General features: G+C 37.5%; 1 protein-coding gene across 6 annotated transcripts in view; it reads right to left on the minus strand.

Annotated features, from left to right (window-relative positions):
• KIDINS220 (kinase D interacting substrate 220) overlaps positions 1 to 17,353 on the minus strand; it is a 99,122-nt gene that overhangs the window by 49,451 nt on the left and 32,318 nt on the right. For all 6 annotated transcript variants that reach the window (XM_088026307.1, XM_088026306.1, XM_088026303.1 and 3 more), the window contains 11 exons: positions 17,103 to 17,201; positions 14,137 to 14,314; positions 9,814 to 9,978; positions 8,548 to 8,727; positions 7,580 to 7,745; positions 5,403 to 5,554; positions 4,927 to 5,216; positions 4,011 to 4,151; positions 3,081 to 3,324; positions 2,642 to 2,730; positions 525 to 669 (listed from right to left, as the gene is read on the minus strand). In XM_088026307.1, coding sequence (XP_087882433.1) covers positions 525 to 669; positions 2,642 to 2,730; positions 3,081 to 3,324; positions 4,011 to 4,151; positions 4,927 to 5,216; positions 5,403 to 5,554; positions 7,580 to 7,745; positions 8,548 to 8,727; positions 9,814 to 9,978; positions 14,137 to 14,314; positions 17,103 to 17,201 — 1,849 coding nt within the window. The remainder of the gene's footprint in view (positions 1 to 524; positions 670 to 2,641; positions 2,731 to 3,080; positions 3,325 to 4,010; positions 4,152 to 4,926; positions 5,217 to 5,402; positions 5,555 to 7,579; positions 7,746 to 8,547; positions 8,728 to 9,813; positions 9,979 to 14,136; positions 14,315 to 17,102; positions 17,202 to 17,353) is intronic.

Here is a 17,353-nt window from a genome sequence, read left to right on the forward strand (position 1 = left end):
TCGGTTTTACCAGATGGAAAGAATTATGGGGATGGATGTTGGTGATGGGTGCACAACAGTGTGAATGCATTTAACACTATCAAACTATACCCTTCAATACGGTTAAGATAGTAAATTTTGTTATGTGTTATTTATTTAACCCAATAAAAAAGAAAAAAATCTATCATCTGAAAACTAAAAGTGTACAAAATCTGAATGCCAACATTTTAAATTATAAGTTAATTATACTCAGTCATACAAATTAGCATAAAATTATCTTTATATAAAGAGAAAAATTAAACCTGAGGTGAAATAAAAGATTTTTTAAATCATCAAGTTTTAAAAATAACAGTGTACAACTGATGGTTGATTTTCATTGTCAAAACTAATATAGGTTTTATTAGATACACTTAAGGCAAATAAAAGTGGTATACAGCAGTATAAACATATGAACACAGTACATCCTTTTGTTTCTGAAAGTGAATTGCTTTGCTAATGTGTTCAAGTTTATTATCTACCACAAGATAGTAAGAAACAAAAGTTACCTGTCACAGAAACAATATTAAGTAATCTTCTCATGGTCTGAGGACTTATGTCACTGAACCAGTCCTCGGTAACCAGCAGTTTTGTAAGATCAAAGGACATCTGCCGAGTAATGGTCCGCTGCATCTGCCTTCTTCGGTAAGTATCCTGAAGGAGTTTAAGAACAATGAGAATGAACCAATACTCCCAAGTCTGAGAACTTAAGGCTTTTTGAGAAGTTAATATATGTTTATGATGACAACAAAAATAATCTAAAATTTTAGTCAAAGAGGAAGATTATATACTAATAAGTCATTATTATTATTATTCCCTGAGGCAGAATCTTTACAGAACAGTTATAAAGTAATATTAGCAGCAACTGCATCAAATGGTGTGATTTAACTTCAGATGTATTTTGATTTATAGTCGTACAATTAGAGAAAGCTAAATGCCTTTAAGATTATAAATAAGCAGAATTATGTAAAGAGAATTCAAGTCAAACTCTTATAGGAGTTCCAATTTCATAGGGACCCTGAAATAATAAAACAAATAAATTCTTGTCTAGTCGTAAGAATTCAGCACCTTGATGTTTAGGTTATTTTTAAATGTGTGACAACTACCCTCGCATATGTATAAGAATTAAAGGTGCTCCTGAGATTAAGAATTCCTTCATTCTTAATCTCAGGAAACAAACTGAGGGTTGCTGGAGTGGTGGGGGAGTAGGAGGGATGGGGTGGCTGGGTGACAGACACTGGGGAGGGTATGTGCTATGGTGAGCACTGTGAGTTGTGCAAGACTGTTGAATCACAGATCTGTACCTCTGAAACAAGTAATACAATATATGTTAAAAAAAAAAAAGAAGAAGAAGAAGAAGAAGACAGCAGGAGGGGAAGAATGAAGGGGGGAAATCAGAGGGGGAGACGAACCATGAGAGACGATGGACTCTGAAAAACAAACTGAGCGTTCTAGAGGGGAGGAGGGTGGGGGGATGGGTTAGCCTGGTGATGGGTATTAAAGAGGGCACATTCTGCATGGAGCACTGGGTGTTATACACAAACAATGAACCATGGAACACTACATCAAGAACTAATGATGTAATGTATGCTGATTAACATAACAATAAAACATCTAAAAAAAAAAAAGAATTAAAGGCGCTCTAGTGGGCAGAGTGGGATAGAGAATCCCTTCTAATCCGAGGAAGAATAAGCACAACAAAGGTGAGTTCTCATCTGAAGTCATGGCAGATGCAAGCACAGGGAGCCCAAAAGGCCAAACTACTAAGAGACAAATTCGAAATGTGAAATTATACCCTCCTTCTAATTTAGTACTATCAAATGTCATTCATATTAATTTTGCACTCATACTTATATAGGTTAGAGACATAAAATCAAAACATTAAAATGTCACTGAAGACACATTTTATATAAAATGTCCTAAATGTAATGGTAGCAAACTAGGAAAAAGAAAACAGTGCCAATGCTAGCCCAATGTTAAGTGGCACTATCACTGTAACTTACCTGCAAGTGGACGTCTTCCTGTCTTGTAACACTCTCTTGATCTATACACAAAAGAGGGTTCTAAGAGTGGGGTAGGACAGGGAAAACACGAGTGTTCGAGGAGAAACCTGAGGTGGCTGGGCAGGACACACAATCACTGTGTGGGTGTAAAAGAAAGGGTCACAACCTCACAGATATCAGGGAAAGAGGAAAGCCAGCAGGAAGAGCATGGAGCTCTTCTCACACCACAAGCCTCTTTCCGCCGAACAGCTCTGGTGGCAACAGGCACCTGGAACAGGTACAACCTAACCTGGAATGAATACAGGGCTTCTCAACCCCGGATGACATCATCTGGAGAGCTTTCAAATCTCACTCCCAAAGATTCTGATTCAGCTGCTCTGAGGAAGGGCAGCTGGGAACAGGTTAGGAGAGGAATGGGACTACCACACAATGCGCAGTTGTTACGGGCTCTAGGCTCACATGTTTCCTAAAATGCCACCTGAAGCCAAAAGGAAATTCAATAATACAATTTATTTGATGAGTTCGATGCAGTATTTACAGTAGCACATATTTACGTAGTGTCACCTCAGCTTGACCTTAACAGCAGCAGCACAAACACACCGCTCACAACAGCGGCATCTTACCCGCCTGTTAAGGGCTGTCTTGCTCCCGAGTTTAGTCATCTCTCCAAGGCTGTTTTGTGAAACTCTTCTGTCAGCATCTTCCTGTATCCCTTAAAGAATGTGTCGAGAGAGCACCACTGTATTAAAATTCTGTTGTACATGATATTTATTTAATTATTTTAAAGATTTTATTTATTCATGAGAGACAGAGAGAGACAGGCAGAGGCAGAGGGAAAAGCAGGCTCCCCGCAGAGCAGGGAGCCCGATGCGGGACTCGATCCCAGGACCCCAGGATCACAACCTGAGCCGAAGGCAGGCACTTGACCGAAGGTGCCCCTGTTGTACATGATGTTTAAAGAAAAGTGAAATACCAACAGTATTTTTCAAGGTAAAAGGGGAGTCAGCATAAAATACTACGTAACTACTTCAAACTGAAGTACCTGAGGAACTGGATCTTTACCTGCATTATCTGTGCATGGAATGTCCCCATTTGTTGTTGAAGTCACAAGAAATTTTCTTGCATTGCTTAGTCCACGACTATTAAGGAAAACAGGTAAATGAACTATATTGCGCATATAGTCATGTCCATTTATATTTGAGTCACGAAGCACACTGTTGAGGTTCTGGTTAATTGCCTTTATAATAATATGTGGATCACTTGCAAAAATGGCAATGAATGGGCCTTTTGAAAAGAGAATTCGGACCTGTGGTAGAAAAAAATGTATACTTATGATATAAATTTCAAATTATCCAACAAAAGTCCCTTTCAAATCTGTACTAACCTTTGGTGACTGTATTTTTTAAATACTTTTTTCAAACTCTTATTTCATATGAAAACAAATTTCATTAAATTCTCAATCTGGTTTTTCACCAACAGTGATAAAACCTCCAAAGAAAACAATGAATCCTGTCCTATTTTGAGATATTTATGGACAACATAAAAGGAAAGATCAAAACACATAGGAATTTTGTGAATATACGTGAGGTGCTGGGCACACTGGTCTCTCTCCACAGCTACACACTATTGTTTTGACATACCTTATAGAGAGCCACTGATGTACGCCTATTTAAACAAAAACTACAAATTCTGTGGGTTCCCTACTGTTGCCTCTGATTCTAACCATAAGTATCTGCAAAAGAAAGCTGGAGTCACACTATGGACTTCAGAGCTATTTTGTTCGTTTTCTCCCACAGCCATTGAAGCTAAAATTATTTAAATCTCTTTGTGATGAGACATTTACTCCTGCTATCCTTCTGCACTTAAAAAAAATAGTTGGTTTGACAAAAGAGAAAGTACTATTCAAATTCCACTTGAGAAATTCACAAAGTCATTCCTCTCAGCTACCACATGTGACAATTATTTATAAGTTTCAAGATGGCGAAGACATACAGTGTCCAGCATCTGGAGTACTTTGTCCTGCTCGCAGGCATCTAATCCATCAATGATAACCACCAGCCTTGTCTGATTCTGAGTGAAGCTGTCAATGGTTTTTGCCATCCTGGCCATCAGTTCCACTTCACACTTAAGAACCTATGCAAAAGAAAGGACAGAAGCACCGAAGATAGAAGACATTTAAGCACATTTCTTAAAAAGCCTGACAGAAACTCATCTAATAGGAAGAAAAGAAATCCCAAGTCCTCACTGCCAGTTGTGGTCCCACTTAAAACTGCAGTGAGTGCTTCACAATTTATAAATGTGATACAAAAATTTATGACTTTACATAAATTAGAGCATTTCACCCTTACAATGAGGTAGCCACAGTCATACCTACACTGTAAAAGGACAAACTGGGCTGAGTGACTTATTTGCCAAGATCACATACTCTGGAAGTCAAAAGACTAGGAATTGAATGCAAATTCAAATGATCTAAACATCACACTACAGTTGGCTCCTGATGGCACATGACCTTGATCAAAGGAAGGGGTTACAGATATTGTATAAAGTCCCTTTTGATTCTAAAAGTATGGTGCTATTTTATATGTTTTGGTGGTTTTATTTGCTTCCTCTACCGGAATCTAGAGGAGCCTATATTATTAGGCAGGACACCCATTACTATTAGGTAGTTGGTGACCTGTGGAGCAATCTCCTAACTCCTAGAAGTACCTTATAAAAGTCTATTTTATAAAAACCTGTATTTTAATTTTTCCCACTTCAGATGTACATTTCCACAGGGCAAATCTGGACTAAAACTAAAAACAAATGCAACACTGTAACATTTACAGAGTCCACACCCTAAAGCCCCACCATCAGGGTCATGGTAGCATACCCACATTCATTTACTTTCTAATGATCAGTGAGTGCTTACCTTCATGAATCCTTCACTTTTCAGTTTGTGCAGTTTTGAGGCAGCATTATGGAGGCGTTTCCTTTGAGAATTCAGGAGAGAGTCCAGCACCTGCCACCATGTACGACAGTTCAGCACAAAGGCCAATCCCACTATTGACGCGATTGATATGAGGACAGCATTCACTGTCAGATGTTTTGGGTCAACTCTGAAGATAGCCAGGAGAGTAATTCCAGCAATAATGCAACCAAAGATAAAAAGGAAGATGACAAAAGATGGCAGGCAACATGTTTTTTTCCATTTCTTTTTGCCTGTAAGACAACAAATAGTTTTACCAATTATTTACATACCAAGTATCTAGAGGATCCTAACCATGACAGACATGGCATATGAATTTCTGATGTTCAATTCGTGTTTTCACAGAAACGCACTGAACATTCATCTCAGCCTCATCCCCTACACATATACACAAAGAAGGAGGAAGAAGGAAGTCCTACCCTGTGTATCTTCAGTCTTGAATACTCGAAAGAGCCTGGTTGCCAAAAAGCCAAACTCTCTCTCACAGGCATCCGAGAGAGTTGCGATCATTTCAGCCATCGATGTTTCTCCACCTACACTGGACAGCCTGTTGTAATCTGTAAACAAAAACCTTGGGGTGAAAGGAAGTAAAGTGTTACTCAGATATCTAAAGCAATAAATAATTTCCACATACATCAATTCTGTATCATGTACCCTACATTTTCTTAATGTCTCTTTTAAAATATTGCCATTCAAGTTCTGAAGAGGGAAAAGAACTTGTAATTAGGTTCCTTCCACTTCTAACATCGTACATACTTGTCTTAGGAAAAGGCAATAACCAAAGTAAAATGTGACAGAGTTGTATGAAGTTAATTCTGATGAAAAGCAGCAGGGTCAAATGTGGCGGCAGAGCCTCAGGCACAGCATCGGACACATGCAGGGCCCTCGGCACAGGGACTGAAAGAGCCACGCGGAGAAGCGTATGAGGCCCCAACCGAAGAGATCAGAAGGCTGACAGAATACTACAGTCATTAAGATTAAAGGCCATTTCAAAACTCAAGTTTTAGAATGTTTTATTTATAGCTTAAACATTTAGTAAGGATTTAGAAATGAGGTGTAAAAGATTCTTTTCAGGTTGTTCTTTGAGATAACTGAATAATTTGTATCCTGATCCTCTTGAGTGGATAGGATTTCTGCATTTGCTCCTTTCTCCCCTTCCATCCCTAAATTAAATACTCATCTCAATCCAGTAGAAAAGCACTGCTTTCAAAACACAATTTAGGATCACACTGTACTCTGTGTGTGGTATTAATTTATGCTATTTTTTTTAAAGATTTTATTTATTTGGGAGAGAGAGAGAGACAGTGAGAGCAGGAACAAAGCAGGGGGAGTGGGAGAGGGAGAAGCAGGCTTCCCGCCGAGCAGGGAGCCCGACGTGGGGCTCTATCCCAAGACCCTGGGATCATGACCTGAGCCAAAGTCAGATGCTTAACAACTGAGCCACCCAGGAGCCCGTGATTTATGCTATTTTAATTGTTCTAACTTTTTTTTTAAATAACATCTCATTAATCTAAAATAAATTTTCTGTGACAATATTTCCCTCAATTATTTTATCCCACTCTGTATGTTTTCTTAACTTTTTCATTCTACCTTTTCATTTGTAAATCCTTCTCCTAATACTTAATCATATATGCTAATTATACAAGTTTTTATTTTATTTTTATCTCATATTTATAGTTTTGATGTTTCATCTGGTTTGGCCTATTAATTTTCATCTTAAGTTACACATTTTATCTTTTAATAATTTTAAAATTCTTAATCATTTAGTATGCATTTAACTATTTTCCTCATTTCTATTGAATTCCTCTTGCTTTCAATTCTGTTTTTCACTTGACGTTCCTCTGGAACCCTCTAACTTTCCTTTATTCTTGACATACATGTTTTTCACCTTTTCTGAACTGTTTTCTCACACATTTCCTATTTGACATTAATAATAATTTTAGATAGGCAAGTCAATTTATTTCCACAGGTGAGGAAAGAGTGGTTCAGAGGGCACGCTCAGTAGCCAAGGTTACATGCTAATGCAAGGCGATGCCAGGACCCCATCCTACGTCCTGTGCTCTCTTCAAAGTGTTCCTAAAGGATGGAAAAGGTGTCATGGCGGCGGGGGGGTGGGTTATGCTCAGATCAAATTTGGTAAATCAAAGTTAACCAGATTTTTTTAGGGAGAGGTGTCTCTCATCCTTTTATGTACAAGAGGAAGATATGATATAAAGTGTTTCTCAAACCTACTTAACCAGGACATATTGTTTTATTTCTCATATAAAACGTTCAAGAAACCAATGCCTTGGTATGCCTGGGTGGCTCAGTCGCTTAAATGTCTGCCTTCAGCTTGGGTCATGATCCCGGGGTCCTGGGATCGAGTCTCACATCGGGCTCCTTGCTCAGTGGGGAGTCTGCTTCTCCCTCTCCCTCTGCCTGCCACTGCCCCCTGCTTGTGCTCTCTCTCTCTCTCAATCTCTCTGACAAATAAATAAAATCTTTGGGAAACAAAAAGAAATCAATGCTTTTTTGGAACATACACTGAGAAAGCATTATAAACTTTATTTTTGCTTCATTGCATGAAAAGCTACTTCTGTCAAAGGGACCAACTCACCTCACAGGTAAAGCTTTAGTGGTCTGCTCTGGCAATTCAGGTGGGTTTACAAACATCAATTTGAGGAGGAGCTCCAAATATCCAATATGTCTTGCCAATCTAGTGCTGAGGACCCAAGCCCAATTCCAACTCTCTCCTTCCCTTCGTCCACCAAAGTAAATGACAACTGAAATTCAGTTTAAAAAAAGTATTCAAAACAATCATCACTCAAGCAGCCTCTTTTCTCACACTGTCAAATATCAAGTAATGAAAAGTAGGCTTACATGACTTTCCCTGGTTCCATGCTATTTCCTAACTACTCCTCAAAGAATTCCTCAGCTAATTAACCAACATAGAGAAGGTATGTGGAAAACAGTAAGCTAACTAAAATATGATGTAAGAAACACAATCAGAAAGATAATGCCTTAAACAGAAACATATCACTTAGTTCAGACTCAAATGTAAATGATTTTGGGTTTATCACTTCTTGCACCTGTTGAAGTTACCAGTTCCTCCAATAGTGAATCTATTTCCTCTGCTACAACTGAAGATACCCCTAAGAATAGGACTATAATTGTTTTTACTTTGCTTTTAAGTAAAATAAAGATCATAGGCATGATCAAAATGCCCAAGAGCATGCCACTGATGGCTATGAAGACTTACTTTCAAAAAAGACTTAAATATAGTAAGTCATTAGCATATAAAACAGTGAGTATAATAAATTAGAGTTCTACTTCAATATCAACAAGCAGTACACCAGTGTTTAAAGCTACTCCAGCCAGGTTGTGGACAGTTCCTCTACGCCAACTTATAAAACAGCAAAAAGATTATGAAATCTTTTAATTAATTATGAAAATCACTTATAGGAGAGATATAGATAATATTTTATATTTTATAAATATAGATATATAAACTATTAATATCTTTAAATAAAACAAGGAGTTTTAACACTGTCTCTATTTTTGAAAAAATAAAAAGCAAAAACTTACTAAAAAATATATATAAGAGAGCCAAGAAGCTCAATGATACTGCTATCCCAAGATTCAGGTCGACTGTAAAAGTAAACAATAAACCAAGCCCTCCACAAAGCAGCAAGGTCAGAAATACTATAAGCCAGGAAAACTGAAAAAGAGGTTCAATCTGTTGTCCTGCAAAAGTCTTCATTTCATCTGAAAGAGAAATAGGAAAATCTTAATCCTGTTTTAAGAAATACAATTTCTTTTTTTTTTTCCCCCTCCAAGTTTTTATTTAAATTCCCGTTAGTTAACATACAGAGTAATATTAGTTTCAGGTGTAGTTTCGTTTTTTTTCTCCCAAGTTTTTAAGAAATACAACTTCTAACTCAATTTGCAATTTTCAATATAAACATTTACTGGGCACTTACTACTAAGTCCCTAGATAGAATGTTGCTCCTTAACCATTTTGCCAATGTGCTCTTTAGATAAACATCCTAACTCCATTCCCTAGGGGTACACCCACCCTTGTTTTACCCACTCTCTTGCTTCATACTGAGGATACATAAATCCTTTTTCATATATTCCCATCTGTCAAGATTTTGTCTTTATTTTTTGTGGTTTGTATTATATAAGCAACAAGGTATAGTTTCCACATACAAAACTGGAACACATTACTTTGCTATGCGATAAAAATTTTACAGGCAATACTGAAACCTGTCCTTGAAGAATGAATAAGATTTTCCCAATCAAAGGGGCAGTGGGAGGAGCTGTCTAAGAAGCTCCTAACAAAGGGAGCAACTCAAGAAAAGTATCTAGTCTGTTCTTGCAAGAGCCAACAGCCCTCCGTAACTGCAACACGGGGCATACGCATGAGGCAGTGCTGCTGGGTATGCCATGCAAAGTGACGAGTTTAGGAAGGGCTCTGGATATGATGACTATAAACAGCATATGCAGGGGAGCCTGGCTGGCAGTGGAGCATGCAACTCTTGATCTTGGGGTCCTGAGTTCAAGCCCCATGTTGGGTGGAGCCTACTTAAAATTAATAATAATAATAAAAATAGCACATGCAGAAAATCTGCTACCAAGGGATCTTAAGAATGTTATAACACAACTGGATCTTTGTTTTAGGAAGAGAACTCAAATGACTGTGTGGAGGATCAACTGGAAGCGGTAACACATTCAATGTAGTAAACTGTGCAACACATACTCATACATGAAAATCTATTTTGCTTTACTTAAGAACAAACACCAGAGAAAGCTTCGTTATATATACAGACTTTGTACAAACATGCCCTTTACCTTCTAGTTTCTTCAGTAAGAAGGATTTCCCACTTCCCCACTGTGCATACAGCCCCACACAAATGGGTGGCTGCATGGTAGGCTCGCTGAGAATGTCTGCCAGCGCACTGCTATACAAATCATAGCCAAGCATGTCACCGTCTGTTTCAGTAGGAGACAAGTGTCCTGTAATTATAAACACACCATATTCTTACATTAAAAAGAGACATTACCACTAAAAAGGAACATCAATTCTCAGTTATCAATTGTTTATTTAATTAGAAAAAAACTGTTTTATTAAATGGTTACGCCCATATAAAAGTAGGTTAAAAGATTCTTAAACACCGTATTTCACTGAACTTAAGATACCTACTTATTGTAAGATGCATCATTATTATGTATAACTAAGAAAGAAATAACATATTGCCAAACTGTGACACAGTGCTCTCTTATCCACCAATTATAAAACACATTCCAATTTCAGACATGTTAAAATGTGGAACACTGTACATTTTAGAATCAATAAAACATGATTAAAACACAAACTAGTATATAGGAATAAATTCAATATGTGTTAATACCTATATACAGAAAGCTATTAAATGTTACTGAAGAATAAAATATAGTAATCAGAGAAAAAGACATTATATGGCTCCAGGCAGAAAGGTTTAATGGCTTTGAGACAGCAATTCTCACCAAATTAATTTACCACTTTAAGACAATTCCAATCAAAATCCACAGGAATTTTTGAAAAATTGAAAGGCAGAAGAACATATAAGAATAGCTAAGAAAAAATTTTAAAAGACTATCAGAGAGGGGCACCTGGGTGGCTCAGTCAGTTAAGCGTCTGCCTTCGGCTTGGGTCATGATTCCAGGGTCCCAGGATCAAGTCCCACATTGGGCTCCCTGCTCAGCGGAGAGCCTGCTTCTCCCTCTCCCTCTGCCTGCTGCTCTGCCTACGTGTGCTCTCTCTCTAACTCTCTGTCAAACAAATAAATAAAATCTTTAAGAAAAAAAAACAAAAAAAAGACTACCAGAGAAAGAGTAGTTGTCTTTGGAGAAAAATAACCAAAAGCTACAATAATTAAAGCATCACAGAACCAGCACAAGATATTAGCAATAAGTGGCATTTCAAACCAGTAGGCAAGGGAGGAATTAATAAGTGGTGCTGGGAGGGGCGAACCATCCATTTTTAAAAAAATTAAAGGAAAACTCTATACATCTTATACCTTAAAAAAATAAGTTTCTCAAAAGGGAAAATGAACTTGTGGGACTTCATCAAGATAAAAAGCTTCTGCACAGCAAAGGAAACAGTCAACAAAACAGAGAGGCAACCCACAGAATGGGAGAAGATATTTGCAAATGACACTACAGACGAAGGGCTGATATCCAAGATCTATATAGAACTTCTCAAACTCAACATCCCAAAAAAACCAAATAAGTCAAAAACTGGGCAGAAGACATGAACAGACACATTTCAAAAGAAGACCTATAGATGGCTAACAGATACATGAAAAAATGTTCATCATCATTAGCCATCAGGGAAATTCAAATCAAAACCACACTGAGATACCAACTTACACCAGTTAGAATGGCAAAAATTGGCCAAAAATAGAAAGGCAAGAAACAACAAACATTGGAGAGGTTGTGGAGAAACGGGAACCCTCTTACACTGTTGGTGGGAATGCAAGTTGGTACAGCCACTTTGGAAAACAGGGTGGAGGTACCTCAAACAATTAAAAATAGAGCTACCCTATGACCCAGCAATTGCACTACTGGGTATTTACCCCAAAGACACAGGTGTAGTGAAAAGAAGGGCCATATGCACCCCAACGTTCATAGCAGCAATGTCCACAAAAGCCAAACTATGGAAAGAGCCAAGATGCCCTTCAACAGATGAATGGATAAAGAAGATGTCGTCCACATATACAATGGAATATTACTCAGCCATCAGAAAGGATGAATACCCAACTTTTACATCAACATGGATGGGACTGGAGGAGATTATGCTAAGTGAAATAAGTCAGCAGGGAAAGTCAATTATTATATGGTTTCACTTATCTGTGGAACATAAGAAATTGCATGGAGGACATTAGGAGAAGGAAGGGAAAATGAAGGGGGTGAAATCGGGAGGGAGACGAACCATGAGAGACTATGGACACTGAGGGTTTTGGGGGGGAGTGGGGGGATGGGTTAGCCCGGTGATGGGTATTAAGGAGGGCACGTATTGCATGGAGCCCTGGGTGTTATATGAAAACAATGAAACACTACATCAAAAACTAATGATGTACTACTGTATGGTGACTAACATAATAAAATTAAATTTTAAAAAAATAAGTTCCTGAAACATTAAAAAATTAAATGTAAAAAACCATAAAAAATACTAGAAGAAAATACAAGGAAAAAAACCTTTTTAATCTTTGTGTATTAAAGTCCCTTCTTTCTCAATATAATACTAAAGCCAGAACTGCAGGAAAAGACCAACAAATAAACTACAAATCTGCATAACTTTTAGATGGGGAATAAAAAAAAAAAACCCATCACCATAAACAAAGAAGAAGCTGGGAGGGGGTACAACATATAGGATGGACCCAGGATCCATATCCATAACATATAAAGACACTTAAAATCAATTTTTAAAAAAAATATCAAAAACTCAAGAGAAAAATGGGCAAAGGATATAAAGAGGAAAATGGAAAAAATACAAATATCCTGTGAACATATGAAAAGATCACCATCTAATAATTTTATAATGCAAATTACATGAGATTTTTTTCTTGAATTGATCTGATTAGCCAAGATTAAGGAGGTTGGAGCTCTCCAGTATTCTCAAGGTCATAGGGAGCTGCCCTACAGTACATGGTCCAAGGCAGAAGAAATTGTTACAGTCGCTTGGAAAGTCACCCAAAACTATGAGCATTAACTGACTTGCCTATTCTACTTCTGGGCATTTATTCTAAGAAATAATCCTAAAAACACGAGTTAATGAATACATGTACAAAGATGTTTACTGTACTAGCTTTTAAATATAGTTCATTATTAAAAATATTTATAATATGGTATGACCCGATTATTAATTTTTAAAACTGTATATATAGTACAAAACATTTTTAGAAATGTACAGAAAATCCTGTAGGGTCATTCAAACAGTTACGAATTAAGATATAAGGGACAATGGGAAATTTGCACTTTCTACTATATTTGTGTCTTCATTTTGAAATTTATGTGTGCATTAATATTATAATCAGAAAAAATATTTTAAAATACAAGAACTCATAATACAATAGAAGCATACTTAAAAACAATCTATAAGTAAGAAGCTCAACTGGAAGGTGGTGGGATTCTACTATCTCCTTGGTTTCTGAGACTGGCATATCTCTTTTTTTTTTTTTTAAGATTTTATTTATTTATCCATGAGAGACAGAGAGAGAGAGAGAGAGAGAGAGAGAGGCAGAGGGGGAAGCAGGCTCCCAAGGAGCAGGGAGCCCGATGCGGGACTCGATCCCAGGACTCTGGGATCATGACCTGAGCCGAAGGCAGATGCTTAACCATCTGAGCCACCCAGGCACTCTGGCATATCTCTTTTTTAATTCTAGTAGAAAATTGTTCCATATTTCAAAACACCACATATGATTATATACTCATGTACATTCTTCTCAATCAAAAACCATTTGAGTACAATATTCGAAGCATTATGCTAGATGTTACAGAGGATGTAAAGATAAGAAGAAATAGTCCCTGTCCTGAAGAACGTGGAATCAGAAGGGAGAAAATTCTAAAAGAAAAAGAAGGCCATGTACAATAAGTATAAAAAAAAGAATGTAAACACAAGTGCTTAAGTATTCAAATGAGGCAAAAATTTTGTCTGGTTTAGGCAGATCAGTTAAAACGTCACTGAGAAGGGGACAACTGACAGGAGCCTTGGAGAGAGATTCAGACAAGGAACCTTGGTGGAGATGGAGAGGTAAGACCTGTGGCAGGCATAACAAGCAAACATGGAGAACTCTTAAGTGCTCAGGCCACAGAGAAAACAGAGCATGTTTTGATAAAAGCACAAAGTATACCTGGGAGAATAAGAAGGAAAAGATTTTTAGAAAAGCAGGCTAGATTTTTAGAGGTCTTCAAAGTTGATAGACAACTCTGGATGTACTTCATTTAGATGCTACAGGACAATGCAGAAGAACTCTTGACAGGAAGGAGTATTCTTCCACAGCAAAATAGTAACTTTCTCAACTTCCATAATCTCCAGTTAAGTGATACATGCAAAACTGCTATTGGCTTCTTAGTTTTTCATAGAACATTCATTTTTTAAAAGCTCAGTCAGGAACAAAGCCCAATACTTACTGGCTCCAAATATTTGAGTTAAAATACTTTTTTGATGGCTACAATCAATGTTGTAGGGAGTCTCGCCTGCTTTGTTGGGCCTATAAAGTAACCTCCCATCTTTGGGATTTCTTAAAAGAAGTTCTGCCAGTTTCCGACTCCTCCCACGAATAGCAATATGCAAAGGAGTGTCTCCTTTCTGTAAACAGAGAGGAAATTGGAACTTTCATATACTTTACATATAGTATATACAGAATAACAATTTTCATGTTTCAGAACTTTTCATATTTTTTATATAGGGTGAAAAAGTAATCTGAATTTTTCTCTCTCTCCTCTGTAATTTTTTTCTCAAGATCCTCACCTAGCTTTTCTTGGGTATTATTTCTCCCACAGCCCTCTAGAATGAAGGTCATTCTTCTCCCCTCCCCTCAACTCACTGAAAGGAGAAGCAACAGGCTTTCTCCTTGCAGCACCTCCCAGGCCATGGATTTACCTCTATCCCTCATCCAATTATTTATTGTCCATGATGTCCTCCACTTTCCCCAACTAATTCAAATTCTACTGTACAACTTTCTTCTGCATTTGTCTAGAAAGCTTCACAATCTATACTGATATCCCATGTAGCATGAGTGACCTCAGATGCTCCCACGCCCTCTGCCAACCAGCCACCATCATGTTAGGCCCTTAAATTCATTCTACACTTCCCTCCTTGGAGTCCTTCATATCATATCTATCCAACTCTGTCCAGTACCACCTCTTCTGCCCTCCTCACCTTTCACTTCTCCCTATATCAACCTACCTTCTTCCCTTAGTAGAATCCCCAGTCACATTAGTATTCACATCCAACACTAATGAAAACATGTAAAAAACAAACAAACAAACAAACAAAAAAAAGACCTTAGGTCTGCAATGTATTCTCCCACTTTTTACTTCACAAACACCTCTCTTGAAGACAATGACCTAAGAAGTTAACAAATTAAGTTCTCGGTTCTCATCTACCCTGATCTCTCTAGAACACTAAATGAAAATGACCTGCAAGATTCTTTCTATAGCTTCGATGGCACAACCTTATCTTGATTTTGACTCTCCTCTTCTGCTTTGGGTCTACTTTTTCCTTTTCTAGATTCTCTTTCCACATCCTAAACACATGGCACAATAACTATGTATTAAGCTCACTCTATGTAAGGTACTGTGCTGGGTACTCTGGAAGATAAAAAGATGGAAGACAAAACAGTCCCTGACCCTAAACAGCTTACAATATAACAGGAAGAAATTAGATAAACATGCAAATTATAAAACAAAGTAGAATGTGACACATGCCGTAAGTTCTGACCTCAGCTTTCATCTTTCTTCCCATTGATACCTTAGGCACACCATGCAATCCTTACCTCTCGGTAACTAAGTGCCAAATTCTCATCACTAGGCTTGATTTCTTGCCCAAATTCTAGTCCCACACTTCCCAATGCCTATTGGTGACAGTCTCCTGAATGTCTCATCAGCCCTCAAACAAAACACACCTAAACCAGATTTCATCATTTTATTTCCCCACCTGAACCCCGTCTCTTATATCCCCAAACCTGTGAGAAGGTAGAAACATCATCTGTGGCATTTCTGCCAGACACAAGGTTTCTGAAAATGCAGGGAAGACGTTAACACGCTCAGCCAGTGTGCAGAACTGAGATCAGGGACAGGCTAGGTGAAAATAGCATTAATCTTCATTCTGAAATGTATCTGTAGGAAATCCTCCATGAAGAGCCAGGATCAAGACTTTTATAGGTTTGTATTCCAAATTCTAGCATGACAGCACCTTATCCATCCTAAGTATATGCTGAATGAAAACAAATGCTCCAAGTATCATGTGTGTTTTTCAGCAAGTATGTGCTGACTTGAGGCGAGGCAATACACAAAAGGATATGGAGACAGAGAACTCCAGGAAACTTATTAGTGGGTATGAAACAAATATTTATAAATGGCATGTTACCGAATTAATGAGGCCATGTGGAATCTGAAAGGGCACTTAGTCCAGTGGTTTCTTATTGCAAATTAGGAGGCCAGGGCCAGAAACAAGTCAACGGCAGAATGAGAAGAGGAGGTAATGCAGGAAGTTTTCTATAAAGCTAAATATATTCAGCTGCAAAATCTCTTGATTTTATGTCATTCATTCCTAGTTTCAATATCAAAGTTTACTTTCTTTTATAAGAAATTATACAAACATGGTAATAGATGGGAAGATTTTTTTGTTTTTTCTTAAGCAATGTTGTTTCTTGATAAATGCAAATACATACTGATTCTGTGTTTTTTGTTTAATTGCCTCATAAACAGTAGAAAGATAAACTTCAATTTATTATGGATTAGGAGAGCCCAAATCATATCATACATTTAGATGGAAAAATTTATATTTCTAACTTCATATATAAATCAATTCATTCCCTTTATGGGAGGAAATCAAGAAGTAGAGAAATTCTGTTTAAAATGAAAACAAAATCAAACCAGGAATCAATTCTATATGAAGTAGTAAGCAATTTAGAGTTAAATTTGCCATGGAAAATATGAACATTTCTCTAAGAGGATTATGGCGAGGACATGGCAGAACATTTTATCTCCTGTTAGTGGATATTAACACTAGTCTGCTCTGAGTCTATCTTTTCCAGACCCTTGGATTCTTTCCTCCTGTTTGTCTGCAACAAGCTCTACATCTGATGATGTCCTCTTTGTACGGTGGTCAATGGCAGCTTGCCATAACCGGTGTGAGCAACAGAAGGAAAATCTGATGCAGCCTCTTTAACAGCATCCTAAGCCTGCCCATTCCTCAGCACGCTATCAGAACAGCCAAGAAGATATCACAGGACCAAAATCCCACATAGATCGCCCTGGCAAGTAATCTCTCCCTCCACAAAATAAAACCAGACTCCCTTAAGTCCAGCAAATATACAGGTCAGTCTACCAACAGCCTTCCAAAAAGTGTTCTCTCTGCACAGATGTTTTACCTTATCTACAGCAGATACTTTAGCTCCTTTATCTAGCAGCAGCTCTACTACTTCAATATTTCTCATCTTGGTAGCCTTTATAAGTGGTGTTTCACCGTCCTGCAGGCACAGATAAGATTTGCCAGATTAATAGCTTTACTCATAAATGTTTAAAGTTACATCAATGTACATATAAGAATTGAAATATCTGACTCTGGCACAAGTCTATATTGAAAATGTTCTCAAAAAAACATAGCTGTAAAAACTAACAA

The sequence above is a fragment of the Eumetopias jubatus genome, unplaced genomic scaffold (assembly GCF_037043125.1).
Source record: "Eumetopias jubatus isolate StellerSeaLion01/CBP00866 unplaced genomic scaffold, mEumJub1_p1.0 scaffold_9, whole genome shotgun sequence".
Lineage (NCBI taxonomy): Eukaryota > Metazoa > Chordata > Mammalia > Carnivora > Otariidae > Eumetopias > Eumetopias jubatus.